Source organism: Toxoplasma gondii, chromosome VIIb (assembly GCF_000006565.2).
Source record: "Toxoplasma gondii ME49 chromosome VIIb, whole genome shotgun sequence".
Lineage (NCBI taxonomy): Eukaryota > Apicomplexa > Conoidasida > Eucoccidiorida > Sarcocystidae > Toxoplasma > Toxoplasma gondii.
In genome coordinates, this window is record NC_031475.1 from 4,576,687 (window position 1) to 4,604,076 (window position 27,390).

The 27,390-nt window shown below is 49.6% G+C and overlaps 2 protein-coding genes across 2 annotated transcripts; both read left to right on the forward strand.

The window, feature by feature from the left end:
• Positions 1-98: 98 nt before the first annotated feature.
• On the forward strand, positions 99-7,997 carry TGME49_255980 (hypothetical protein; the record flags this gene model as incomplete). The annotated part of the gene is made up of 12 exons (XM_002364864.1): positions 99-377; positions 865-1,112; positions 1,856-2,255; positions 2,601-2,729; positions 3,053-3,277; positions 4,132-4,241; positions 4,907-4,999; positions 5,427-5,544; positions 6,074-6,232; positions 6,714-6,782; positions 7,009-7,107; positions 7,506-7,997. 12 exons carry the CDS (start codon positions 99-101, stop codon positions 7,587-7,589), a joined length of 2,013 nt encoding a protein of 670 aa, XP_002364905.1. The 3' UTR covers positions 7,590-7,997.
• A 3,517-nt stretch (positions 7,998-11,514) lies between these two features.
• On the forward strand, positions 11,515-26,264 carry SET (histone lysine methyltransferase SET/SUV39; the record flags this gene model as incomplete). The annotated part of the gene is made up of 15 exons (XM_018781109.1): positions 11,515-12,584; positions 13,478-13,606; positions 14,532-14,620; positions 15,101-15,210; positions 15,964-16,073; positions 16,664-17,965; positions 18,599-18,707; positions 19,419-19,535; positions 20,228-20,776; positions 21,452-21,603; positions 22,267-22,374; positions 23,066-23,215; positions 23,904-23,976; positions 24,884-25,063; positions 25,869-26,264. The coding sequence occupies 15 exons, from the start codon at positions 11,515-11,517 to the stop codon at positions 26,262-26,264; spliced, it is 4,644 nt and encodes a 1,547-aa protein (XP_018636944.1).
• Positions 26,265-27,390: the final 1,126 nt, after the last annotated feature.

Below are 27,390 nucleotides of genomic sequence, written 5' to 3' on the forward strand. Positions count from 1 at the left end.
CTGCCTGAGTGGTTCTTTCTTTGTGATGGGATACGCCGCTTCAGGGAAGAAAGGACGAAATTCGTTGTCGACGGCCTACTCTCCGTCGCTTCTCCAAAATGGCTCTCGAGAAATCGTCGCTCTGTGAACCCTCGAAGAGGGAGGCGTCGACGTCGTTTGTGTTTCTGACGTTTCTGCGCCGGCTCTTCTCCATCGCACTTTTTCGACCGACCACCGAATTGTTCCTGTACATTTTGGATAGCATCATCATTTTGGTTGTATTTACTTACCACTCCGTCCTCTTCACATTCTGGCTTTTCTGCTCACTCTTCAAGCGGAGGAAACGAACCTCGCGGACCACGAACTGTGTCGATGATGCCAGCGCTGATGATGACTCTGTAAGAAAAGCGTGACGATAGCGCAAGGGTGCCGTTGCTAGAATGCCTGGTCTCACAGCGCCTTGATACGACAAACATGGTCACTCCTGAACTGGCTCGGGTACAATGAGAAGTCCAAACCGTAGACAACCCAGGAAAATGGCTTCAACTTGAGTCACTCAATCTTTATTGTCCTGGTGACCTGCAGCGTTTCGAGAGATTTTCACTCGTTTCGACTGCACGGACACCCGAACACCTGGTCGGCAACTGCGAGGAAGTTTGGTTGTCCGCTAGCGAAACCTATGCCTGTATTGCGTGCAGAAGCAAGAGAATTTGGACTGCCGCTACGGCGTGATGACTTCTTCTTCTTCGCCGTTTTGTGGCCGTCTCCGTACGGTTTTTTCCCTCAGGCGTCAGGGGTGAAGACGGCTCTGGATTTCTTCAGCAGAAATGGGCTTCATCTGCATCATCAGTCTGGCATTTCTTTGTTTAGTTGCTTCTTTTTCAGGTATTGAGCGATGACGGGGGAAGCAACGTGGACTCCGAAGACGAATTCCGTCAGGATGTGCCTTCTGTCTCGGCGCTTCCCCGGCGTATGTCCTTCCCGAGTAGCAACCTGGCAGGAGTGCCTTTCCCGGAAGCCACAGGATGTCGCCACCAAATGATTACCATTGCAATGTACTGCAACGAACTTCCTAGTCGAGAGGCACTGATCCATATCTGCCGGAAGCACCTCTTGAAGTACTTTCGCTTCAGGTAAGGATAGAAATCGGAGTTTTCCCGTAGGTTCACTCAGTTCTGGCATAGCGACTTGAAAGCCTAGGATTCCTTTGTAGATCTACACGGAGACGTGAATCCTTTGGACGGCAGAAGCAGAAGTGGCGCGAAAAAAAGCTTTTCTCCGCACGTTGTATTCCATGTTGAATACAGTGACTACAAAAAGCCAAAGTGCTCGCCAATATATATTATCGGATTCGCTGCTTTCACTACCCACGGTCTTTACATGTCTCTTCCTACCAAAGCGCGACATGTGATTGGAGGAATAACCTTCTCTTCTTGTTTCCCTTCCAGACATTCACATTGAGGATAGATGCTGCCGTCGGACTGCACCGACCCTTACCGTAGCTGCTCGAGTTTTTTTCATCTTACGCTGTTCAACGCCGCACACATTTGGACACATTTGCGTCCTGCCTTCCAGTTGTGTGGCACGATGACACCTTGCTTCCCTTCAGAATCCGAATTGGAGTTTATGGTGGGACTAAATTTAGCACTATCCACCGGGTCGGATTCTTGTTGGCCTGACATTTGTTGAGGAACTGGGTGAACGCTTTTCACGCGTGGGGCGGACTGATGATACTCGACGCCTCTGTAGTGTAACCGCTGCTGAGACTGCACTGGTCTCCCACGGTCCACTGTCAACGACCCCGTTTCCCTCCGTGCAGAAATCAACACGTAGACCACACGGAGCGGTTCGTCCCAACTGGTGTCTTGTCTCGCAGAGCAATTCCTGTGGTTGGTCGGTGGTCGTCTGTGTGGCGGGAAGTCCCTGTGGACTTGTCATGGCACATTCGCTCCGCCAGTGTTGCGGATGATGCCGCGCTTCACGCCTGGCTCGAAGATGTCATGGTCAAAGGTTACTCTTCCGACCACCCTCGGTGGGAAGTACATTTAGTTGAGAACCGCAGCTGCTCTAGCGGCGCAAGCGTGATTGCCAAGGGAAAGGGCGAGGCGACTCGTGAAGGTGGAACGGGGCGGGACAGCCGATGCCCTAAGCAAACGGGCAAAAAGGGAGGTGACGGCGAGACTGCGACCAGCCATCACGCAAATTTAATTCCAAGCAGACATTTGATCGCCTTCAGGGTCGACCACTCGATAGGCGACGGCGTGTCGCTCGTTCAGGTGAGAGTAGGAACATCAGGAATTGGCGGACTGCATCTTCGATGCGTTCTCCATCTGTCGCTCAGTTGTTTCGTATTCGTTTTCTACTCATTTCGTGTTAGTTGTCTATCCGATTTTTATTGACTCTCTATTTGCTTTCCACTCATTTGTTGTCTCGTGATTCGCGTTATGCCTGGCGACTTCTGAGCGTTTGTCAGACTTGTGTGTTGCGAGCGCCTTAGACACAGTTGAGTCGCGGCTGAGGCGAAGAGGGGATCTCGAAGAAAGTGGAGACGCCGCCGGTTTTCATTTCTACGGCACTTCCTTCCCGTGCTTTTTCGGGTTGCTTTCCAAATCATCCAACAGGCAGCATCGAAAGTTGTAACGGACGCCGAAGGCGTGCCCCTCTACATGCGCGGAGCTGTGGATGCATTCCGGAAGAACAATGCAGCGGAAACAAGGTTTAGATCCCCCATCAGCTACCTTGTTTACAAGGTGAGGTTCGTTGTCCGTGCGACTGAGAAGCGAGAGGATGAAAGGGATTTTCGTCTCTGCATAACAAATGTGTCGCGTAAGGAGAGGCATGTGCCCCTATCTTTGCGTAGGCCTTTCTTCGATAGGCTGCTTTGTTGACTGATCATGAAAATAGGATGCTACCGAGATGCATAGAGTGCTGGTGGCCTTTATTCGTTTTTGTGATACCTTTTTCTCGTCTTCGTGACTCTTTTTACTCGCCGTTGTGGCACCGTTTTCCATTGTATGCTTCGGTAAATCCGTCAAATCTCCGTACTTTTTTATGTTCCTGTGTCCATCATCAGATCCGAATGGGCATCAGTCGATGGACAACACGTTGGCGTCGGTCGGATGAGTCGGGAACTCCGAGGCCGGAGCGGCATCAGACGCTAAGAGAATTCGCGCATTTCATCTACGCTGTCATCTACTCCTTGAAAGGGCCCCTTAGGGCCTTCGATGCAGAGACACCAGTGTCCCGTCCGCACTCCTTCCGCAAGGAGTTCGGTCCCCGGTGGAACGGAAAGAGCAAGGTAAGGACTGCTGTCTCCATCTCCGTTTTGTTCATTCTCTACTGGTGTCTCGCGCTTCCCAAGGATGCATTCGTAAAACTACTCGATTGGTAACGCACGTAGGAGACGAAGCAAATTTATCAACTCTACACTGTGAATACTACTCTGAGCACGTTGAAAATATTTTTGGAAAGAAAACATTTGGTATGTAATTAATCCACCAGGATTCAGGTAGCTATTGAGGGATATTCACGCGCCCCAAACTGAGGGAGTTTGTAGACAGCTCGGCAGCCTCTTAGTGGAACTTGCGTGGACAGGCGACTGTCACGAAAAACAAAGGTTCTTTTCGATGATTTCCGGACAGCTTGTCAGTGGTTGTTTGTAGTTAAACGGTAGACAACCCACTCGATTGAGTGCTCTCAATTTGATGGTCGTACATGCACGATATAGCGTTTGGATGTAAAAGCAAAGATAGGGTGAGACACAAAGAGGGTGTGCTTCACGGCAGCAGGCATTCCGTCATCTTTCGCTTGAGCGAGGGTCGTGTCACGAGTTGAAAGGAGAATCCGGGATGGGACTTACAGACACGATCGTCGGTGCACTTTGAAGCTTTTTCATTAAGCAAATAGTAGATGAATTGATACAGAGGTGCTTCACATGTGTTTATGGGTTTCCGATTCCCAGAGAGAGACACAGGTGGCTGTATAAGCCAGCCACAGCTGTCCATACACACACGTAGACGCTAACAGAGACGTAGGTTGGGGGGGGGGGGGGCAAGACAGATGTGGGAATCGTTTACTATAAATGGACAGACAGATAAAGGGAGATAGAGCCTTTCGTTTGTTTTGCTCCATGCGTTCCTCCTTTCTACTTAGCTGGCAAAAGCACCGCCGATCTCGCTCGCGTTTGTCAAGGCAATTCGCCAGGCTTCAGGAGTGCCTCTCAACGATGTTTTTCTTGCTGCATTCGCGGGTGCCATCAGAAGGTAAGCCCCATCGTGTCTTCGCACTGAGATTTCCTCTCGAATCTCAGAGAGGAATCTCAGACTAACGGGTGACATACATCGTAGCAAACCACGGGCTTGGATGGAACTGCTTTTGATACCGCAGACTGTGCGAGGAAATACCCTTCATAGTTTTTTTGAAGTGCATTATTTTCGTGTAACATCTTCGAGAGCCGGCCACACACTCTCAGTTTTTGGAAGACATGACAGGACATGTTCGAGGACCAAGCGTTTTCGTGCCGAAAGGAGAAAGCATCTGAGCTATTCTGGACCGGATAGGTGGCAACTCGTAGGATTTTTGTGTTCCTCTATACGTCGAGGACTGGCCAGAAGGAAACAGAGCACTTTGTTTGCTTCTCAGGGCCTATCTGTTCCGAATCGTTTTGAGGCGCGTAGATTATTCTTGTGCGGGTCAGACGTTCTGGTTGTAGGCTGCTCGTCGTAAGCCCTCTAGGGACCGCGTTACCGAGGACGTCAGTATTTCTTTCACATGGCTGTAGCGGATACTGCTCAGGAGATCGAACAATGTTTTCGCAAAGACGGAATTCACGGTTCAGGTCCGTTTCTCTCCACGTTTTCTTGGCTGAAAATCTGACAAGCGATTCTGAACACTTCGTGCAACTGCGTGGCTCTGGGACTCAAAACAGGTACTGCGCCGCACTAGAATTCCACGACTTTGAGCAGGGGGATGCGAACCGGCCTCGTACTTTGAAGGCTCTTCTTGCATGCGCGTTTGCACGGTAAGACTCTCGAAGACTGCGGCGTTTTGAAGAAGAACTAAGTGCACACTATTTGATAAAGAACTTCCACTGTCAAAACCGTTAGAGTTTCAAACATCTTCAAATCACGCAGCGGGAATGCAGCTGACAGCAACAGGGGAGGTTCGGTTCAAACCAGGATGTTTTTTTCCAGGATATAGATCTGCCGAGGCTCTTTGCTACTTGTGGACTTTTACGAGCTGTTACCACTCAATACGATACAAGAAGACTCTGCAGATGCTAGTAAGATCAGTACCATCGTCCTTTGGGGATTGAGGCTTAGTATTTAGGACCACGGCGTGTCTAATGTCTGTACGGGGCAAAAACATGGTACCTGCGACGTTGAAATTGGGGCGCCTTGCGCTTTGTGTGCACAAGCATGCTTGCGACGTGTGTTTTTCTTCTATAGATCTCTGCAGGCATGTGATGATCCAGAATTGGCTCTTCGCAACAGATTTGTTTTGACATCCATTGAACTCGCCGTCGCGCAGGCCACTCCAAAAGAACGCCTGGAAGCCACGCACAAGGTACGCACGAAATGCGTCTCATGCCCAGCTTTCCTGGTCTTTACATGTTTTCCTAGAAGTCTTCTTTTTCCTTGCTTGGCTCCTCATGTTTCTCGACATTTTGAGCGGGCAGAGACGAAGGGCGTTCTTGATTTTCTTTTGCCGTGTGGACAACTGCGAAACAAGTAGACCATTCAGGGTTTGTTAACAGAGAGCCACGTACCATAATCTTGAAAGACAGCAGTTACCGAGAATTTTAACGTAGCATTTAAGTGTACGCGACTTGTGATTGTGAATTTGTTCGACTTTGGTGCAGTGTCGGTTTAGACTCGTCCTCTGCGCGTGTCCTGCGCCAGCCATTTACATCTTCAATCTTCATAAATTGAAATGTGTCGGTTCCTTTCGCACTGTAAGTGCTTGCTCGAACGACTTTGCACTGGAGGCGGGGCTGCGCCGCCAGTTCGGAATGAAGAAAGTAAAGTCAAAACATCTTTTGAGAGTTGCCCAGAACCGACACAGCGCTCTTCGCGTGATGTTTGTCTTTCTTCAGATCACCCAGTGGATGAAAAAGTCCAAGCAGCCTCTCGTTGACTTTGCCTGTCAGAACATCCTCGGCGGATATATTGTGCCAACCGGAATGCGGAAACAAATTGCCGCCGACCTCTTCAACAATCACTCGTTTGTCTTCGCGAATGTGCCCGCGTATCCGGTGCGCAAATCGTTTTTGTGTGGTGTCGATTCCCGGAGAGCCTTGCCGTGCGGCTGAGGCGCCGCGACAAACTATAACTGGAGCACGTTTCCAAACTCTTGGTTTTAGTGGTTTTTGCGCTTTGGAGAAACCTCGACTAGCCGTTGGTGTGCCCATACCCGCGGAATGCGTCGTGATAGAGACACGAATAGAAAGCATGAAGCGGGAAGCACCGAACATATCGCATGCAATAGAGTCTTGGAATCGATATTGCACCGAACAGCAGGCGTGACTTCGGATAGTTTTGTTTTTCGTACAAGCATTTACGTTCCGAGTAACGCTGCCTCCGATTGTCTCGTGGATTGTCTACGTTATGTGCCAGTCGACTTGACAGTTAGGCATTAACTCGTGTGTAATGCATGCGTCGAAAGGCCCGAAGTCACTGCATTTCCCTGGCGTTTCGTTTTTATCGGATGTCAAGCGTGCGCTGTCATGTGCACAGGAACATTTCTATGTTGCAGGAGTCCGCATCGAGGACATCCAGGTGGCTTTCGTCAACTTGTTAACTCAGGTACGCGTCGCTGCCCGTCCTGGTTTCTTCACATAGGAGCGGAGATTTCTGTAGAAGGAAGGCGTGCAGTTCCAGGATCAGTGAAACACACGTATGAACGGTTTCCGATTGCACGAAGAGTGGCGCGTCTTTGTCGACTAGTTTTCAACCTTGACATGGCAACATGTCACCTACACTTGGAGCAAAGTTGTTTCAGTCTACTTTGTCTCCGTTTCCCGTTCCTCAGGTTGAAATTTTGTCGTATGCTAATCGAGTGGCGTTCTCTATGGTCTACGACCCTGATGTGATCAAACAAGCAGATCTTCTACCGCAATTCTTTGTAGAGGTAAGAGGATCTGAGACGTGTATGACACGCGTACGCCATGCAGATGTAGGAGGGTGATTTCGGTGTGTCCCGGGTGAGATGTCTTGTCGATAAACTCGTTGATCGTCAGGCACCAGTAGCGCTGCACAGCTGAATAGCTCTATGCCCTGAATGCGTTTCGTGTTCGCGGTTTCAATCCCAAGTAGACGAGACGGTGTGACCCGCTTTTTTCGGTGAAGAAGTGGCCATGTAGCGTGCACCGCCAGTCGTCGAAAAGATTGTCTGGCAGGGAATAGTTTGTTTTTCGGGCCGCTAAGAGACTCCAGGAAGCAATGGAATAGATATTGTTCAGGCCTGTACATCAAGCTACTAACGCGTTGCATGAACAGTTTTTCTTTCGTCGGTATGCACACTTTCAGGAGCTGTTTGCGCTCGCCAAGGACTTCGAAGTGCCTGTTCCTGTCGAAGACGCTGCCCTCGCGAACTTTGCGAGACAATCGTAAATGTGCCCACCCGTTCTATCCGATTCAAAGAAACAGTTCGCCCATCCCACAGATTTCGTTGTGCATCAAACTGCAGACACCCTAGATTCACCGCCATTTCCTCCCTGCGTCGCTTCTTTCACAGGGAATTGGGTTTTTCTATCCGGACTGCGTTCATGCTGTAGACGCGGCGCCAGGCTCCTTGTGAATGAGCCGTGACGGATGCTCCGATTCTTCTTTTTAGCAAGCCCTATTGTACCGACTCCATCTGCCACTTTTTAAGGAAGCGTCTCGCCGCGGTGGGGAGGGGTTTGTGGAATTGCTGGACTGCGGTTTACGAGCGCTTTTGTCTCACACAGAGGCGAGAATGTAGCTTAGGCGAGGACTGGGAGCGTTTGCTGCTTGGCTAGAATTGAGGAAGACCTAAATGCTAGCACTGCGGCTGCCCCGTATCCCTCGTGCAGTGCCACTTCGTGGAACGGCGCACATTTGGGCGCGGTCGCTTTTACAAAATATGTTGGTGGAGCGTAAAAATACGCGAAGAAATCCACATGGTACTGTTTTACCATCGCCGTAAACAAAACATTTTGACACGTGATAAGCGCGCGTCAGTCTTGACTGTACCTCCGCTGCCCTCCACACGCACGTGCACGGAAAGCATTTTCGTCATCAAATCGTAGGCTGTGCGCATGTAGAAAATTCTGTTTTTACAGCTGGCGTGACTAAACAAGTTTGTTGCACCCTCGTGTGTCTTCCAGGGCCACCACAAGAGGGGGAGCTTCGGTCGCAATGGTCAGATTCAGTGTTCGCCGACGATCAGTTGTGCACCGCTGGCGCAAAGGATAGAACAGCAAATTGTTTTTATCGTGTTGCTTCGTCTCTTTTGTGCGCACACCGCGCGAATTGTTCGATTACGCGGGATCGACTCACTGAAACACGTTTTCCGCCGTTCCTCGGAGTATTTGCAAAGATGTGTTTTTGCCAGCCTAATGCTTTGCTGTGAGGAATCGACAGAAGCCAGACCAGGTTGATGACGCATCACCCTTAGTCGCATTGCGCGACTCCCAGGTTGTCCTGCGATGGGTGAAGTGGTGATATATCTGTAAGAACGACATACATCCCCGGGATGAAAGCTGGTTCAACTGGCCGTTTTTCTTGCGTGCGAAGCATTCCGTGCGCACTGCTGCGTGTCGCCTGGCCAGCCAGTCGAATTCTCGCAGTGCCCACTCCTCAGATTACCATTTGTCCAGGATACATAGATCATATTCTAGACAGCTGGGGATGTACACGTCTTTACTATGAGCCACGATTGGCGAATGCTTGTCTCAATCAGCAGCTCCACCAATGCGGATATTGGGTCCGCTGGTCACTTTTTGTCTTGTACGTGAGTCCACATTTACCGACAGCACATCGCATTATCTCTTTTCCACCATGCACACGAGGCAGTTTCTTGCGGCATAGAAGAAAGGTTTCGCAATGCTGGCGTGGGGCTCTCAGCGAGTCGATCGCAGTTGTCAAGCGGTGCCGTGATCCCTTCTGCTACAGCCACTTGCTCACTCCCTGCAACATAACCACCTTGCTGTTTCACTTGTTCCATCAGTTCTCGCTACCTACAGCGTTCACCAGTAACAGTAGTTTTTTGTAGCCCTTGTATTTTGGGCAGGGTGAATCACTGTAATTGGATTCCTAGAGAAGTAAGGATCATGCTGGTTATGGTTATATATATTAAGCCGGCGAAACAGTGTGATAACGGCTTTTCGTGTGACCACAGCAGAGAAGTGCGCTGTGTGGTCGAACGTAGGGATTCGCACTTATTGACTGTGTAGGAGTGAAGAATTTACCTGTCCCTCAGCTGCTGTAACTCAACCAGCCTACACCTATGTGTTCCTCCGTTCGTTGTCTATGTAAAGAGGATGGATGAGTGTACACATGGTCAGAATCTCTTAATATGTTGCCTATCGCCGTCACCTTGAGGGCTTCTGCATCTCTTACTCTACCCGCCCTGCAACGTAGGGCGGTGTTTGGGCTGGTTTCGTTAGCACGGCGCGGGACTCCTGCTGTCACAGGCAACTCCATAGTCGCTGTTCCGATCGTTATTTTAGGTTGGTTAAATCCTGGATGACCTACAGATGAACAGAAAATTCAATGTGAGAGAGAAGCGACAGATACACGCTGAACTGTGTGGTCTGTTTCACAGCGGAGGAATCCTTTGTTTCTTTTCAGAACACCGTTACATTCAGGAGCATACCGTCACATTCGATGATCTTATTGTTTACACTAGAATAGCTTAATTCGAAGAATCAGAAACATTAAACTACCGAAGAAATTGAATATAACTCCAGCGATGAGAGCCAGATGATCATGGTTTTTTTATGATTGCTGCACACCACCACCCCACTGGAATGGGTAGGAAGGAGACACCAAACCACCGCCGTAAAACACGGGAACAACCTCTAACAGCTCACGCCTCACGTGTATACAAATAGGCCCAGGAAATGCTTTTCGCATGCCTGACCCCACAGGCAAATCATTCTCTCCTTGCGAACGCTTTTCATGAAGTCTTCAAGATACAGAGTCGTCAACCAGTTCTCGAATGGGGTTGAGCGAACAGAGGCCCCGCTTTGAATTCGTGAAAACAAGCGGCACAAGTTTTGTCGCGGCTGCCTTGACTGAAAAATCTCGATTGTTGAAGGAAGTGGGTCAACTTCCAGCGTCTGTGAAACAACCAGTTTGTCAAAACGGTGCGTGCTTAATTCAGGCGGGTTTCATCCCGCCGCTTCCCCAAACGTATACAGCTGTCCTCATTGCTTTTTCATCTGCATACGCTGTTTTGTGCATCTTTGTACCGTTCATGAACAGTCCATCCAGACCTCTATCTCCACAATTCTGTAGTGAATGCAGAGAAAGGACAGTTCCCAAGTTTAGACCTAACTACTCGAATTGGCTATCGAGTCGCTCGGTGCTGTCGGGCCACAGTGTACAGATTCGTCTCTCGTGCCGGCCATTAATAGCCGGGAACTTGCGAGCCGAACGACAGTGCAGGGTAAGGGTAGAATTTTTCTGCATCAACGGTCACGCCTGAATCTCCAATCTGTACCCTTTTGAGAAATTGTTTCTTACTCGTTTCTTCCCGACTTTCAACCTGAAGCATCGACCGCAAATCGAAAAGTGCGAACCACACGACAAGCTTGCATGCAAACAGCTAACGGCAGCCGAGCCAACCCCCAGGAGACATCTGACACTCCCTAGAGACGGTTTCTCTGAAAAATGTGACGTTTTCTTTTGAAGTGACCGCCGATTTCTTTTCATTTGCCGCGCATGCGTGAGCATAAGCACTGCTTTCGGACTCGGTGGACACATACGTGCCTTTGTTTCGCTTCAGTGCGGCCTGTTCCACCGAGCGGACACACACTCACTACATTTGCATTCACTGAAATAACGTCCAACTTGCTGTCTCGCGCGGAAAGCCAGTTTACTTCGCTGGAATCGTAAAAAACTCTTCGGATTCAGTGAGGGGCGGTCTTCTAGACATTTAGGTCATCCTTGGGACTCTTCGAGGCGCCGTCGACGGCACGGCTTCTGTCGACTGCAACCGAATAAAACGCGCATCGACGAACAGCAAAAACACACAAACTGGCAATGCATCAAGAATGCAGTTCACCCCTTGACTCTGAACTCCATCGAGGCGACGGCGCGGCCAGCCGTACCTTGTCTGCCTCGAGGGTCAAGGGTCTAACGAATGGAATGCACCTTTCATTCCCCGAAACTTCCCTGCATGTTCTAGCCGCCTTCAACTGTGTTCCGCCGCGGCTCCGTCGCATGTGAAGCTTTGTTTTACCGCAGTTTGACTCCAGAGCGTGCATCCGAATGCGAATGACGTGCCTCAATCAACTTTCACGTCTACACACGGACGCCTACATGAAGAGTTCCAGCGCGGCAAACCTGGATGGAGCTGTCTGTACAACCCGTGTCGGGACAATGGCCAGCAACGGTTTCTGGTGGACAGGCTGGGAATCTGGAAAATGCACCGAAGTGCCCTAAACATTGCTGGCCGCCGCTCTCGCTTTTACCTCGACCTCGGTTTTCTCAGCCAGTGCACTATGCTGTGAGGACAAATTCCTCAAGAAATCGGGAAACCCCCGGCCACGAATTCACGCTTTGCTACCGCAGCTCCGGCGCTGCATCAAGCGTGAGAAACGCACTCACCAGCACCTGTCGGGCGTGTTTGTACGAGGCTGCATCTCAAAGAAGAGGACCGGTTTTTGCGCGTAAGGCATTTAAATACTCGGACACAGAGAGCCGAGGGAATGCTTTTCCTGCCTGCGTTGCCGAGAAAACTTGCAGACGCTTCTCGCCTTCACGACGCACGGGGGAACAATGCCAGTTTCGTCCAGGAGTCAAAAGACGTCGAGAAGACTCGAAAGAAAACTACAATCGCGTCCTCTCCGCTGCTCTGAGATCCCTTTACGTCGCTGCCCAACAGTCGCCTTCCCCGTACTCACCGTGGAGGAGGCACCTCCCCAGATTCTCCACTTTCGCTTTCTCTGGAAGGGGATTTACGCCATTTTTTTGCCACCCCTCTGACGAATCCTCTGCGATTTATTCGCCTCGCCTTCTCTCGTCAAAGAGCTCGGCCACAGCGTGTGCCTGTTGCCCACCCTTCGTCGAGCCCATTGAGATTCTTGATGACTCCGAGCAAGAGTCGGAAGACGTTGCAGTGCTTATCAGCGACCTAGACAGCGAAGAAGAGAAGGGAAGACTGCACCAGCTCCAACAATGCTTCAAGGAGCGACGCCGTCGAACGAGGCAGCTGCGCGGGGTGGGGAAGAAACTGAGGGCAGAAAAACCGGAGACTGGGGAATCAGGAAAGAGGAAGGCCTCAGATTGTGTTGAGGAAGTCGATGTGAGGCATCTCGACATGGGAACAGGAGTGGAAGACTACGAAGACTTCTTTCAACTGAACGCAGACGAAAAGGCTCTGTGGCTTGCCCTCAAATTCATTCACCTTTATCAACGGTAGGGAAGCGACAGTGCATTCTTGCATCTCTCAGGGCTCTTTCTGCGACTTGTGCTGTCGTGTTCTCCATGGCCGCCTAGAAACCCCTGTCTCTGCCCACCTCGTTGTACATGGATTGGATATCTATCTGTGTCTATATCTTATTCCAATCATGTACTTGTAAGAACGGATAGAACAATCAAGATAAAAATGCAGAGAACACAGACGTGGAGAGACCCATGGAGAGGTTCTGCCTGCACCTCTTCGCTGGGTTGTTCAATTACGCTGTCGTTTCTCAGGCAGCTTCAAGGGTGTAGGGACAGTTGAAAGTTCAGGCTTATTGACTTCGTGGTAACCAGGTGTTGAAGACGTTTCGTAGACAGAGTGCCACTCTCGAAGAGTTGCATTTTTATTCGAAGATTGCTGTCTGTGCCGTCGATAGTCATCACTAGCATTGAGACACAACGACTGCTCAAATGGTTTGATCAGCACCATCGTCCTAAGAGTGACAAGCTCTGAGAGAACTGGGATAGACGTTGAGGTATACTCATAAAGAGGTCAGCTAACAGTGGTGAATTTCGATAACCGACCGATTTTGTATGTCTGCTTGATTCGCTACGCCAAGGACAGGGCGCATCGGGACTACACGCTGCCAAAGCGTTGCGTGTTAGTCCAACTTGCTGGATGTGGAAATTACATGAGTCGTGCACAGAAAAAGCACGCGTGCATGCACGACACAAGATACAGAAAAAAGCGATCGGAACGCTAGAGCAATACCTTAAGTATGTGGAGTGCGAAGGCCTCTCTGCAACTGAGGAACCAGAAAGTTGAAGGAATCGCACGTCCTGTGATGCAGCGAAGTTGTATTCTCTTGAGACCTCTTTTTCGTTCTTTTTTGCTGTTTGTTTGTCAGTTGCGCAGAGAAAGTCGCAACGCCGGGATCGATGAGCCGCGCACTTCGTAAAATGAAAGAAATGGTCGAAAATCTCTTCCCTTCCAATGTCATCGGTCCGGGCTCTCTGCGCGTGATGCCTGGCTTCAGGTCCGTCTCTAAACGCACTCGAACATCCTAGCCGAGCGTCTACGGCACGCGCGTGCTTTCTGTTTTGCCTGTCAAGTTGATTGGAAGCAAGTTATTCAATTTGTTGTGACGCGAATGCCAGTGTTAGTTGATGAATTCCAGTGCATCGACAGTGCCTGGCTGCCTTTTCCTTTTGTCGTTCGCTTGCTTACTTGAGATAGATAAATGCATCTCCGTTGGGTGACCTTAGATGGCCGTAAATTAGCAGCAAAACGTCAATCCAAGAGGCGCACTTTAGGTCTTCCGCGAACGCTCTTTGAATGACGAGAGACCGTGTGGTCAAGGATAAACAGGAGAGACAAAGAAGCGTGCCTCGAAGGGAGGCGTTTCTTGTGTGCGGGCGCTTGCGAGAAACATCACGTGAGCCTCCAGACTTGTGCGTGCATTGTGCTTTTCGCTTGGTGCGAAGAAAGCACACGCCCTCGTGTTTCGCGTCGCGTCCCAGAGCTTGACGATCACGCTTCCACATAGACTACACAGTGAAAACGCGTTTGAAGACTCGTCTTAGACACATCTTCGCGGTGTTGGCCTGGGTGTCATCAACACGTTATCACTACCAATAACGATGGCACTGATTTCATCGTCAAAGCAACACAGAAGAGTCACCAACGCGGCGGCTTCATACGATTCATAACTTGGGAAAATCGTTGTGGGGTATTTGTCGTTGTGTGTGGCTTCCAGAAAATTGAAGAACTGGTAATTATTCAAAATTAAACTGTATTCTTAAATACAGTGGCCTGTGGAGTTACAAGGTTGCATTGTGTAAGTATGGTCATATTATGGTTGTATGGAAAACCTCTGAGATTGCCCGTTTTTATCGCTGGAACTGTCAAGAACGCGCCGATGTGAATACCTTCTGATGCTGCGTCACACTTCTGGTTTCCAGGTGCCTGTACACTGGACAGCTGAGCGCTGTTGGACTGCACTGCTCTTTCAACGATCGAATGTGCATCGGCCATGACGACGAGAGTTTGCGTAAGAGTTTTTCGAAGAAAATCGTCTCGAAAACTCAGTTAACGTCTTTCGAGTGAGCCGAGTTGGCGGATCTGAAACTCGCGCAAAACCATACGAATCGATGCAGATTCCATGTTGGGTTCGGCCTCATGAGCTGACATCGGATGTTCAGTTTTTCGTAGATGGAAACAGGCTCGTAGTTTCTGTTGTTCAAGAAACCTTAAGCATAACCATATCGCATATGTTGTCACTCTCAGTGCGACGATCGCGATCATCCTAGCATCTGAGATGTTGTTTTCCCTCTCTCTTAAACACATGGAAACTGTACTTAGCAGATCGCAGTCTATTAACCGGTAACACAGGCTGCGAAGGGTAGCGTGGTGCCATCGTCTGTCGCAGCACATATGTGACCGGAGGTATCTCTGCTGATAGTATTTACTCATAAAATGTGTAATAAATTTCCATTTGTTGAAAAACCAACTTTTGGCTCGTTTTCTTCAGCCACCGTGACTTCACTGCTGCTCAACGATGACCGTGTAGAGGACTACAATGACATCATTATTGTGTACGGAGAGGAGAACGACGGGAAAGGTTACGGCGCTTATCCAGGCGTAAGTTGGTCTTGCGTGTCTCCTCTGTTGTAATTACAAGCATTTCACACTCAACAAAAGTCCTCTTACACTTTTCAGAAGTTCCGTTTTGACGGAAAGAATCGACGCTTTCGATTTCTTCGACTTATTGTCTGACCATACTTTACTGGGATAAAACACCCTTGTCAACGCCCATATTTCAAAAACGCCAGTTAAATTACTGAACACCAAAATAATAATAGAGTTTTTGTGGAACTCGAAAATAAAACTGGCCCGGGCCATCCATGGGTAGGAAGCTCTGAGCAGCCAGCCAAACAAGGTTCTTGTTTCCAATTTTCTGTGTCACGCCCGGTTCAACAGATCTCTTCAAAACACGAGTTCCAGGATTTGTTTCTTCTTGCGTTTCTTGAAAGTTGAAGGGGGAAAATTCATTCTCCAATTAAGAAGCTTTCGCTACGTCCGGAGTATTGAGTGCAGGATTCAAGGATCATTTTTAAAAATTGTTTTTTCCCCTTGGTTTTTGGGCCGACGAGACCTAAGCACATTGCTTAACCCAGACAACCACCGAATTCAGAACAGATTTTTTGAGTTACGAATACAGAGCCTAACGGTACTCGGCAACATACGCTCGTGGAGTTCTTGCGAAATCGCTTTCCGAACCCCCATGATAGACTGGTGCAAAGAAGCTACAGTATCCTCTGGATAAAGAAGTCCACATTAAGGACATAAAACTCGTAGCCTTTCACTTTTTCCTGCCCGACGTTTGCGCTGCAGGATCAAATGCTGTTCATAGGCGGGACGAACACTCGAAACTACTCTCTGTGGAATGCCTGGAAGCTGGAGTACCCCGTACGCGTGGTTCGAGGCTACAAGTGCAAATCGAAGTACGCTTAAACTCTCAGATCCGTACACGTTTGCTGCAGGGGAAAACGACACGCCAAAGGGGGTTGTGAGAGGCCACAGACATAGAAGAGACGTCTGACAGCGCCTTGCATGTCCCTGTCTCGTGCTGGGGCATGTAGAAGATGCGAGTGCTGCTTCGGTGTTTTGTGTGGATGCGGTTTCCATGTGAACACAGATTTCTCTGACTCTGTGTACTGTGGGGAGACAATGCAGTATATCAGGGTTTATTCCGGCTCGTTGTACATTCAATGGTAGACACTCGAATTCTTCCTAGGTTCGGCGAAGCATCTCAAACGTGATGGCGTCGTCGGCTGTTCGCAAAGCTCGCAGTGTTCTTCGTCCTGATGGTCTGAGAGGAAAACCACGAGGATGGACGTTGAAAGGACGAGAAAACTCAACACCAGCCCGTATAGGTAGTAGAACATAGTCGGTGAGGCCGTGTGTTTACGGCTGCTTGTCAAAGGACAGAGTGCCGACTAGAAGACTTGTTCTGATTCAGAGTGGAGACATCTCTCTGTTGCTCGTGTTTTCCAAACACATGAACTGGAGAATGGGTTTCTTTTCTCTTCAGATACGCGCCCAGCTTCGGCTTCCGCTATGACGGCCTCTACCGGGTCGTGGAAATGCTGGCAGACTCGAACAACTCCCCATGCGCTTTTCATCCTCGATCCCGTTCTCCATTTTCTCCTTCACCTTCTTCGTCTTCTTCGCCGCCTTCTTCTCCTTCATCGTCTTCTCAACTTTGTTCTTCTCCTTCTTCATCGTTTTCCTCTTTTGTTGCTTCCGGTGCGGGGACGCGTTTCTGTCGGCGCAGTGAAGGCGAGTTTGAGGAGAGACGCGTTTCTCGGGAGTGGAATTGCACCGAGAAGGCGACTCGAAGAGAGTGTTTGAGGTCCACAAATACCGAAGCCTACACAGACCCTCAAACTTCAGACGGATGCTCCTCGTTTTCCTCTTCAGTTCTGTCTCCCCTCTCCCACAGGCGCGCTCTCTCAACGCGGAACAGATACGCGCTTCCTGCAAGAACACGACCTGCTCCTCCGTCTCCTGACTCAGACGCGGATCTGTCTCTGTCACGATCAGCTTCTAGGTCTCGTTCCTTCTCCCTGTGTGCGTCTGAGCTTCCCGACCGCGGTGGAAGCCAGGCCGTTTCTCTCTCCCACCTGCACTCCAGACTGCCTCGCGGGTGTGACGAGGAACCAAGGAAACAAACAGACTTGGGCCTGTCCGAGTCGCGGCGGAACTTTTCTCCGACCGAAGGCGAGAAGGCGGGGGATCGAGTCTTCAGAGCTTGTTTTCCATCTCGCGGTCCGTGTCACTACACTCAAGATTCCGCGGAGTTTTCGGTCGTCCGGAGGAGCACCTCCCGTTCGCCTCAGGGAGGAAAACGTCTTCGAAGGCAAAACGTCTTTGCTTCAAATTCGATGTCGCACGCTGTGTCGGAGTCTCCGTCTCCACCTCGTGGGGAACGACGAAGCGCGTCTTCTCCGCGCAGCTCTGCCACACAAGGAAAGACTGCTTCGAGCTGCTCGTTTGCGCTTTCTCCACAGAGTTCGCAGCCGCTAAACGAATGCCGCAGACAGACTTCAGAGTCGCGGAAAAGTCTGGACGTCGAGAGCGAAGTGGAGGCCAGAGAATATCGGAAACACGCGCTTGGTGAGATGGGAGAGAACAACGGATGTGGCCAGGTCTCTCCAGGCGGGGCGGGGTTTTACGCGAAGAGAGAACGGCAACACCTCGACGGACGAAGAGTCTTCAAATTCGTTCTCGTGTCTATACACCGGGACACCTACTTGCCTCCGGAATCCAGAGTGCCAAATCGAGACCTCGCGATCTTCAATCACAAACTTTTTGAGGACGACAAAGGGCTGAAGTGAGAAACGGATGCTTCAGAACGAGAGGAAAATTCGCATGCATGTCACGCACATGCCACTTTGACTTTCCAGAGAAAAGAAAGCTTTGGCGCACAGAAACTGCAATCAAAAACCAGACTGCGACCATACACACGTAGTGACTGGGCTGTGAACGGAGGAACTTCAAAAGACAACCTTTGATAGCACATACGTATCGGTATACGCGTCTCGTGAACGGGGTAGCTGCGACCGCATAAAACTCATATGTGCTTGTATCTATAGAGAGGTGTAGATACGGAGAGATAGATGAATGAATACAGATCCGGAGAAATAAATGAAAAACCTTTTTGTGCGTTTGGGTCTGCTGTAATCAGAAGGTGTATGCTTATGCATGTGTATGTAACAGTCAGATAGGTGTAGACACAAAGTGACTGATGGATAGACAGATAGATGGATAGATAGACGTAGACAGATATGTAGATATAGATAGGCATGCATACATATGTATAGATTGATTGATATAGATGCTGGTGGCGACTTGGAAAGCTGGAGTAGCTGGAATGTGGTAAAGAAGGGACGTACACACTTGTTTTACGTAGGCACTGCGTTTGATCGTTTCCGGTGGCACGGAGGACACTCTGTGTTGTTTCCAGGAAGGTGAAAGCACTTGCCTATTATCAGTCCCGCGCGCACTACAAGATCCAAGAGCAGCTGCAAGCTTCGTTGCCATCTTCTTTGAGTCGCAGCACGAAAGTCGTTCAGGTGAAGAGACCGAGTTCCAAAAAATTCTTAAGGTGCAAAGCCATGAGCAACGCAGAGAGAGAAGGCGGATCAAAAATGTAAATGAAGAAAAACGACGATGGGTGTAACGGACCTGTAGGAGTAGCAATCCGAGTTGTCATAGCTGCGCAAGACGCAAGGGTATCTCGTTCTAAACGGCAGTCTAAAAGTAATGAATCGAAACCGAATTTTATATGAAATCCCATGCTGTCAGATGTGCCACATAATACACTTCCGTTTCAGAGAAATGCTTTTCCCTATATACACAAGTCGACATGCATATATATATATATAAATAAATTTCTATATGCATGCATGTGTATGCTTACATATATGTATATGTGTATACATGCAACCACGAGTTGGTGTGCTTTTGCTGCACTGTTATCCTTGGCTCGAGGCCTCCGGAGCGCATTCGGGTCTTTGTGTAGAAATGGCACGTGTGAACAGATAAAGCACCCCCCATCGTGGCACACGGTGAAAGTCGCGTGCTCTTGTTTAGCGAAACCTCCTTGCTTCTCTTGGCCTCAGATATCCGATTTCCAGTTGGGAACGCTCGAAAGGAATTCGAGTGCCTGGTCGGACCAGAGCATTCGCAGGTCTCCCTGACTGCCTCGCGATCACCGCGTTTCCATTCACTTGAGACGCCGTGGCCAGCTCTGCATGCATGTTCCGGGGAGTTTTTTTTCGCAGGTGTCGAGCGACTTGCCGTTCCGCTTCGCCGTCGCCATTCCGCCAGTGCTGAAGCTCCCCGGCCAGACTCAGTCCATTTTGTCAAACTTCCTTTGCATCATGGCGGCAGCCTACAAGGTGAGGAAGCAGGCGATTCTCAGAATGGGGAGAAGTCCCCAGACAAGAGAACTGGCTCACGACTCTTCCTCGAGAGAAGGCCGATTCCGGGAACCAGGCGTGGTCTCGACACGAGGCGAGAAACGGGACGAAACCGGTGAAATTCGTGGTTTCCGAAGCAACTCCAGAAAGGATATTTCGTGGAAACGCAGTCCATCCAGTTTCAACTGGCTCTCGAGTTCATTTCCAAGGCGCTTGCTTGCTGCGATTTTCGTTCTCTCCTCTTTCTCGCCCTGGGTGATGGCGGATGCTGTGATACAAACCGACGCCTGGGAAACAGAGAGGTGCAGAACGGATTCACTGGATGACGAGCGAATGCGAAAGGCTCGCCTCTCCGCTTCCTCGTCACTGCTTTTGATGTCCATTCCTTTTTTGAGTTGCAGTGAAACGCCGTGCAAGAGTTTCACTAAGACTGCATCGCCAGGAAAAGTCCGTTCTGCTCCCCACATCGTATACATGAGTGGTGCAGACACGAAATAGAGCATCAGACAGCCGAAGAATGGCGTCTCCACGAGCGAGAGACTCTTCCAAAACGCGTTAGGATCTGCGTCAACTTGCACTGCCAAACGGACATTGCCAGCGTCGACCTGAGGTTTGTAGGCTGCAGAACTGCGGGCCGAGTTCCCTGTGTTGTCGACGTTCTATTCTCGCAGATTTACACGGAAATCAAGCTCGCGGTGGATCCTGCTGTGTCCGCAACTCCTTCGGGTGCTCTTCTGGCCGTGTGGAAGTATCAAACAGCTGTCTCGGCCTTCGCCTCTCCACCGCCCCCGCAGGAGTCTTCCTTCTCCGAAGCAAAGCCTTCAGCGAAGTCTCCAATCCAGTCCAGGTTCTTTGCTCCCTCTTTGACTGCGGTCGCGCCGCCTTGCTGGGCTCTCTGCGGCCTTCTGCCGCTGAAACTGCTGCTCACGCATGTCGAGTTGGAGCTTCGAGAGTTGTCGCCAGAAAACAAAGCTAGACTAGTTGAACAGGCTCGCGTAGACTGCAGGCGACACCCGCCGGGATACCTGGAAAGCAAAAGAGACAACGCCCTCCCGTCGTTCAGCAAAACCCAGGAGGACTTCGCAGACCTTCTGGTCAAGCTGAAGAACAAGACACGCGCTCCGGGACGGCACCGGCCTCTCGTGTGGACAGAAGGGAAAACTGAAATTCTCGTCACCTCCGAACTCGCTAAGATCTTCTCGCATCAACTTCTCCCCCAGGTGAGCTTTGAAGTTTGCATGCTTTGATGTGTGAACGAAAAGCTTTCAAGGCTTAATACATTCAAAGTACTTTCCAATGTGATATCTCTCTAGCAATAGTCACTGGGAGTGGCACTGCATGCTGTTGATACACAACCGACGCACTGCCCATCTGTAGGGGGAGTTCGGAAGCCGCTTTCTCGACAGCCAATGCGATTTCCTAGTAGATAAATAGAGACATCGTAGGACCTCGGATGCTCAGTACGATGCTCAGTAGAATTCCTTTTAAGAGATAGACGCAGACAAGTTCTTGCTGATTGCTGTGTATGATTGCTGTACCCCACCACCCACTGGACTGCGTAGGACAGCTCATAGTGTTGGGTTTCAGTACCGCACGACTTCTCAAAATAAAAGCTGCATGTCATCATACGCAGTTTTGCGGATGAAAGTGGAGCATTTAAATCCGTCTCGTATTTTTGATGTCTTCGTTGCAATGACGATGGTACTCCAATTCCTTTCAGGTTCCACTGTAGCGGTATAACGCAAACTCCACTTTCAGCGCTTTGTCTTGCGTGTGTATCGTTCTCCGACGGTTCCTTCCCGAACCTCAGAGTGCCCTTTTGTGATGTATACCAGAGAGTCGAGCTTCCGTCGTCGTCGATGCAGCCTGCATGTGTTGTTTCGTTTTGCGCGCAGTCTGCCACCTGCGGCATCTACTCGAGCATCGAACTGTGTAGTCCTCTCCCTGATTCCTGGTCGCCTTGGGAAGACATTTCTCAAGGAAGAGAGAAGTTTCCAGTTCCAGCCATCAACGACGTCGACGACCTTCCTCCTCCCGTTGACTTCTCGTAGGCGCAAATTCGCTTCTCACTGGGGTCTTCACCCTCTTGATCTCTCCCCGATTCTCCCTGTTGTTCTCTCTCTCTAGTTCTTCCTTTTTTGCTCAGTTTCGTACCCTCTTTAGAGGGAATCGCTGAGGTGTGTTCTAGGGATCTGCCTTATGTGCTTTTCTGTTAAGGTTCGCCCAACTTCTGAGTCGCTCGAGACTGTCTATCGTTTGTTGATGGCTGGTCTCCGCGACTCCTTTTTCTCCCTCGTCTCACTTTTGTGATCTTCCGCGACTCTTTGCGTGCTTGGTTTGGGTCTCGCTTCTTTCGTTATGAGGCTTCCGTGTCTCCCTTCCTCTTTCTCTCCCCATCACATCGTTCCCGTTCACTGTTCACTGTCGCCTTTGTCCTATCGCGGAAGAGACCTCCTCACTGTTTCGTCGATGCTATACAGACAGCAGTGGCAACTTCCCTTGTGGTCTGAGGTCACCGCTGCATGTGAATCGGATCATCTCGAGCGTTTGCCTTCCCGCACTTTCAGATCTTTTTGGTGGGGACGAGGGAACGGCCACCACGGACTTCAGCCTGGCAAGTTTTGATCTGGGGCTCTTGCTCTAGCTCTCTTTTCTGTTTTCACTCAGTGTTTGCGTCTTTTTCAAACATCGTTTCTGTCTCTTCTTGCAGGTACCAAGTCCGGAATGTGTGCTTTTCGCGATTGCCAAACTTCTGCATGTTGTGCCTCTGTGCCGGTTGCGTTCCTCCCGACAAAGACACGTCCACTTGGGAGCGCATGTAAGTGCCTTACGAACCGAGGAAGCCAGAACCTTCCTTGGGCTTATGAGTCGAAAAACGGCAGAAAGAAAGAAGCCGCCCACTTTGCGCCTGACAGACCGAAATTCACTTCGACAGAGATCAAGAGAGAGAGACAGGAAAGGAATGGCACTTTTTGAACCTTCCGAGCAACAACCATAGACATCGACACGAAGAAAGAGAGACGAAAAAAGGAGAAGAAAGCATGCGCGGACTGGTGGCGTTCCGTCAACTGACAACAAGCAAGTTTATAGATCGCCTAGATCTCACTGAGGTATTGTTGTCGCAAGAGGACGCGTGACGCAGTGCTTGAGAGGCTGATCATCTCAGAAAAGGAGAGAGAGAAAGTGAGCAATTTGTTTTAAAAAAACGACTTTTGACGGATTCGCTTACCAGAGCCGAGGGAAACGTCTGGGGTCTGAGAGTCTCAGACAAACGACGGGAGAAAGTTACTGTGGTTTGGAGAACTCGCTACTGTCCACCAACTGATCTAGAATCGCGGCGTCGTTTGTCGTTTATCTAGTGGTTCAGGAATGCTTGTCCAATCTCTTGTGTCTATTTAGATCGAGAAGCGTGGAAGAACAGAATCTGATTTCGCTTCGTCTCCAAAGTCCAGCGCGCAAGAGCGAGAGACAAGCGCGTGTCTGCCCATGTGGTGTGTTGGTGCGAACAGAGAAGTCGAAGGTTACAGTTCGGGTCTAAGAGATCCCGAGACTGGCCGCGTGTATTGCGCCGGGAGCAACTTGTCTTTTATCCAAGAGACAGCGACGCTAGCCGTCTGCACTTCCTACTGCTTATGCGACAAATCCATATGCAGGAACAGGTAAAACGATACTTAGTCGCCAGGAAAACCCCCTTGATAACAATGCATGTATAACTATATACACGTGAATATATTTCTATTTAAACACATATACCAATGTATAAATATGTATATATATATATGTTTATCTATATCCACGTTTACATATATATATATATATATATATGTTGATACGGATGATAGCCATCGGGACAGTTCAGTGGCGGACTCCTGTTTACATCATGAATATGATATTTTCCTCTGTGAGCTTCTTTTGTGGATGCTTTCGTCGAGCGACACGCTTCCGATCATGCAGAGTCCGACGCGGTTAATTGTCAGATCTCCAGTACCTTCGTTCTCGTCAACGAGAGCTGCACGAATCTGAGATGTCTTTATCTTTTTTTTTGATTCGAAACACGCTTCGTTGATGTCTCTGAGATCCTTCATTCCGCCGAGAACAGCGAGTCTATGAAACGTTTGCATGCCTTGTCGCCGCAGAATGTTTTGATCTCCCGAAGAAATGCGGAACTCGACTGTATTCCTGTTCCTTACCTTCGTTTGTTGTGCTCCTCAATGCAGTGGAAGGGAACTCAAGAGTCTCCCACAGACCTCCTGTTCGTGTTGCTGGATGGAGACTCGCCGTGGGTGAGAACTACGACCATCAACAGTCACATGTGTGAGTTTTTCTCTTTTTCTCTCTGTGTTCCAGATACCCGGAAGACTTGGCATACCCTGTCATGGTTGCCAAGACCAAGCTGGCGGGATGGGAACTGCGTACCCAGGTTAGCAACAGCGTCGAGTATTCTCGCGTCTCGCGAGGGCTCTGAATCTCCTTTTTTCGCGGGGCTGTGAACGGAAGACAGGATTTCTTTCGGTTTTTCGTGAGAGCTGACTCGCATGCAGGCGATATATAGATGCCGAGAGGGATCCCCAAGCCGAGGTGGACGACAGCTAGAAACGCGTACCCTCCAACGACTTGTGTTGCCGTGGTGAAAACTCGTATTCCTCGCTGTTTCAAACGGTTTCCGTCGACGCGCGATGCTCAAGTTTCTCAGACGAATCCACGGTTCTGGCTGCGGGCTCTGCCTCTAGCAATCCTAGCCAAGAATACAACAAACATACAAGGCTGGGGGTCACGACGGGGCGTCTATCGATCTAGCAGGCGCGAGTGTGCATTGCTGCCAGAAGGAAGTCGAGGGTTCCATGGAAGGGGCTTCTCGAAAAAAATTCATTAACCGGATTGTCCAATAGAAATCGCGTGTGGAAACGACGTCCGAACATCAAAAAAGAGATTGGCATAAAAAAGTTACCCTTTCCCGAGTTTGCGTTTCGCTCTCTCTGTGGCACTTGGCTTTGCCTGCATGTTACCTTCTTCTCTTTTCCTTTCATGGAAGCAACTGGCCTGTCGGCGAGAGTTCCTTTCCTTCCCGATGACTCCATGACGGGCCTGTAAGGGAACTCCTGTGTGCTTGCGCCTGTGTGCCGACTTAGATTTCTTTCTGTGAAGTCCCTCGCGCGACGTAGTTTGACTCTTTTTGAGAAGTTTGCTAAGTTGACAATATATTAATCAATGAATGGCATGTGCGTGCGTTCGCGGAACGCTCTGGGAGGGGGCGGGCGGGGGGACTTGCCAAGCATCAGTCGATTGTGTAAACGACGTCGCGACTTCGAATTGGCTGCTGTGCTCAGGTGGCAATTCCTTCGGGAGCATTCATAATGCAGTATGTGGGCGAGATGATGTGCCGTGCTACGATGGAAGGTCGAAGTCGACACAACAGCCGAAGAGGATACCACAACTACTGCATGGAAATCGTTCAAGACGAATGGGAGTGGGAAGACAACTGGAAGCTTCCCTGCATCGACTCTCTGGTGAGGATACGCTGGACTGCTAGAGACAATCAAGAGAAGAGGTTTTCACATCCGACGCGTTTGCTGTTCCTCCACATCGCTTCCGTTTTAGGCTGATACGTTTCACTGCTCTCATTCGTATGAACAGCGAGAGAAATCGACCAATCAGGTCCTGGTAGGATGAGCACCATCGTGATGGGAGTGATCATTTCTGCGACAGGTTTAATTCCAAGCTTTTCTGCTGAGTAGGCATTACGAGTTGGACTCATGTTCTGGATCATGAAGGTCGTTCACCAGATCTGCATTCTATCATGTTAACAGAGCATGAAATGAGCGCTTCTGTTTGAACTAGAAGAAACGCGGCTGCTTGTGCGCCACAGAAAGTTCCAGAGAAGCCAACGAAAGAAATTCAAAGTTTCGACCGTCTCCCCCATAGCTGTGTGTGAATTCTGGGTTGTTCCCGCTCCAGCAAAAGCTTTTCTTCGAGCCTAGTTTTCTGTGATTGGTTGGATCAGAAAGGTAACAGCACACAAGCGGAAAAAACGTAGAGGTTCACGAATCCCAGAAACAGCGATTGCTATTGTAGAAACGAAGGGAGTAACATACCAAAGAGCTCTGCGGTTCCCCGTCACTCGCCGAACTCTCGTAGTGTTGCCGCTGTGTAGTGCGCGGTCTTTCGTTTTCGCCCATTTGGCAGTGCACCTTTCCTTTTCCTTGGCTATTAATTGAACGATTTTGAGGAAATGAAAGCTCCCCACATTCCCGTCGTACAAAAGTACGTCGGAGCTCTTTCGGACCGGGATTCTGTGTATGTGTGTGCTTGCAGTTTCTGGGGAATGCAAGTCGGTTCCTAAACCACTCGTGTGAGCCCAACGTGGAGGTCCGGAATATTTGGAGAGGGCCTTTGTTGCCGATTGTCGGCGTGTTTTCTCGACGAAAAATAAACGCCGGCGAGGCCTTGACGTACGCGTACGGATCAGGGTATGAAACGATAAAGTGTTGGTGTGGAACAAAGGCCTGCAAAGGCTACATTGGAGATCGTTTCGGGGCTGAGGGAAAAGAAGAGGGAAAACGTGGGGCGCGCGAGCTCAGACAAAAGTCGCGAAACGCAACACATGCCGGAGCAGAAACGGCATTGGAAACTGCCGATTTCTCAGACGATGAAACTAAGAAAAAAGGAGGGCATCATAGCAGCAGTAAACCAAACTGCAGAGGCAGGTAGGCACAATGCATACAAGGATCACTATTGATATTCTGTTGTCCACTTGTGCATCTAAGCTGAAAGTCTCTTCTAGATGTTGGACGCGGAATTCCCGGCTTAACATGCATTTCCTTTGAACCGCACTTCCCTTTTGCGACCGGCTTTTGTCTCGAGGTTAGAAAAAAACCACAAGTGCTGTCAGAAATGCTTTCAACAAAGCTCGTTTGTGTCAATCTTGTAGGCGTATTCGCTTTTGTCGGCCTCCCTGAATCGCGGCCTGCCCGAAGAAGGAAGGGGATGCCTTTCGGTGTGTACTGTGAACTTCGTTTGGAAAACTGCTCTGGGATGTTTTTTATGTCACGACAATATGCAGAGTATCTCTTTTCGGTTGTCTTGTGGTGGCGAAAAACTATCGAACAGAAAGTGCGCTGCACGGGAGAGCTTTGCGAACCCAAACCATTGTGTGGCCTGCTACGTGTGAACTTTTGAATCATTGTAAGCATTTGAAGCAACGTTTCAGGCGGGGAAACTCGTCGCTTAGGAATCGAGAATCAAAAGGAAAAGCTACTGGGGAGACGTGGAAAGATAGCCTTTTTCCAAGAGCCAGTTAACTCCCAGGCCGAACTCCGGTAGACACTGAAGAAGTCAAATGCCAACGAGTTGGTGGAAAACAGAAGACATCTCAATTTCAAACGCTTCTATTCAACTGTACTCAGTGGGACTTCAAAAGTCAAAACACACATGGGATGAAAAGGCACTTAATAATACAACCAAATTCTATAGGACTGCTCTACTCTACCACACTACTTTTAAGACAGTTTCAAAAGTGCTGGAGTTCAGTGTTCTACGAGTTTAATGTTATTGCACATCGATGATGCTCGCCGATATATATGAATTACTGCTAGCACTGGACTCCGTCAGACACTTTAAAGTGTTGGATGTTCATATCCTATGTCATGTCACTCTTTCGACGTGTCCTGTGTCTATTCGGGGATTTCTGATTCGTTGCCAACAACTCTGCAACAACACAGCAAAATGTGTCGATTACCTCCTGGAAAAGTCGGAACGCAGAAAAAGTCACGCTTGGTTCATAGCCACGCTTACAAAGGAAAGCTAGAAATCATTTTCTGGTCCTTTTGCCCGTCAC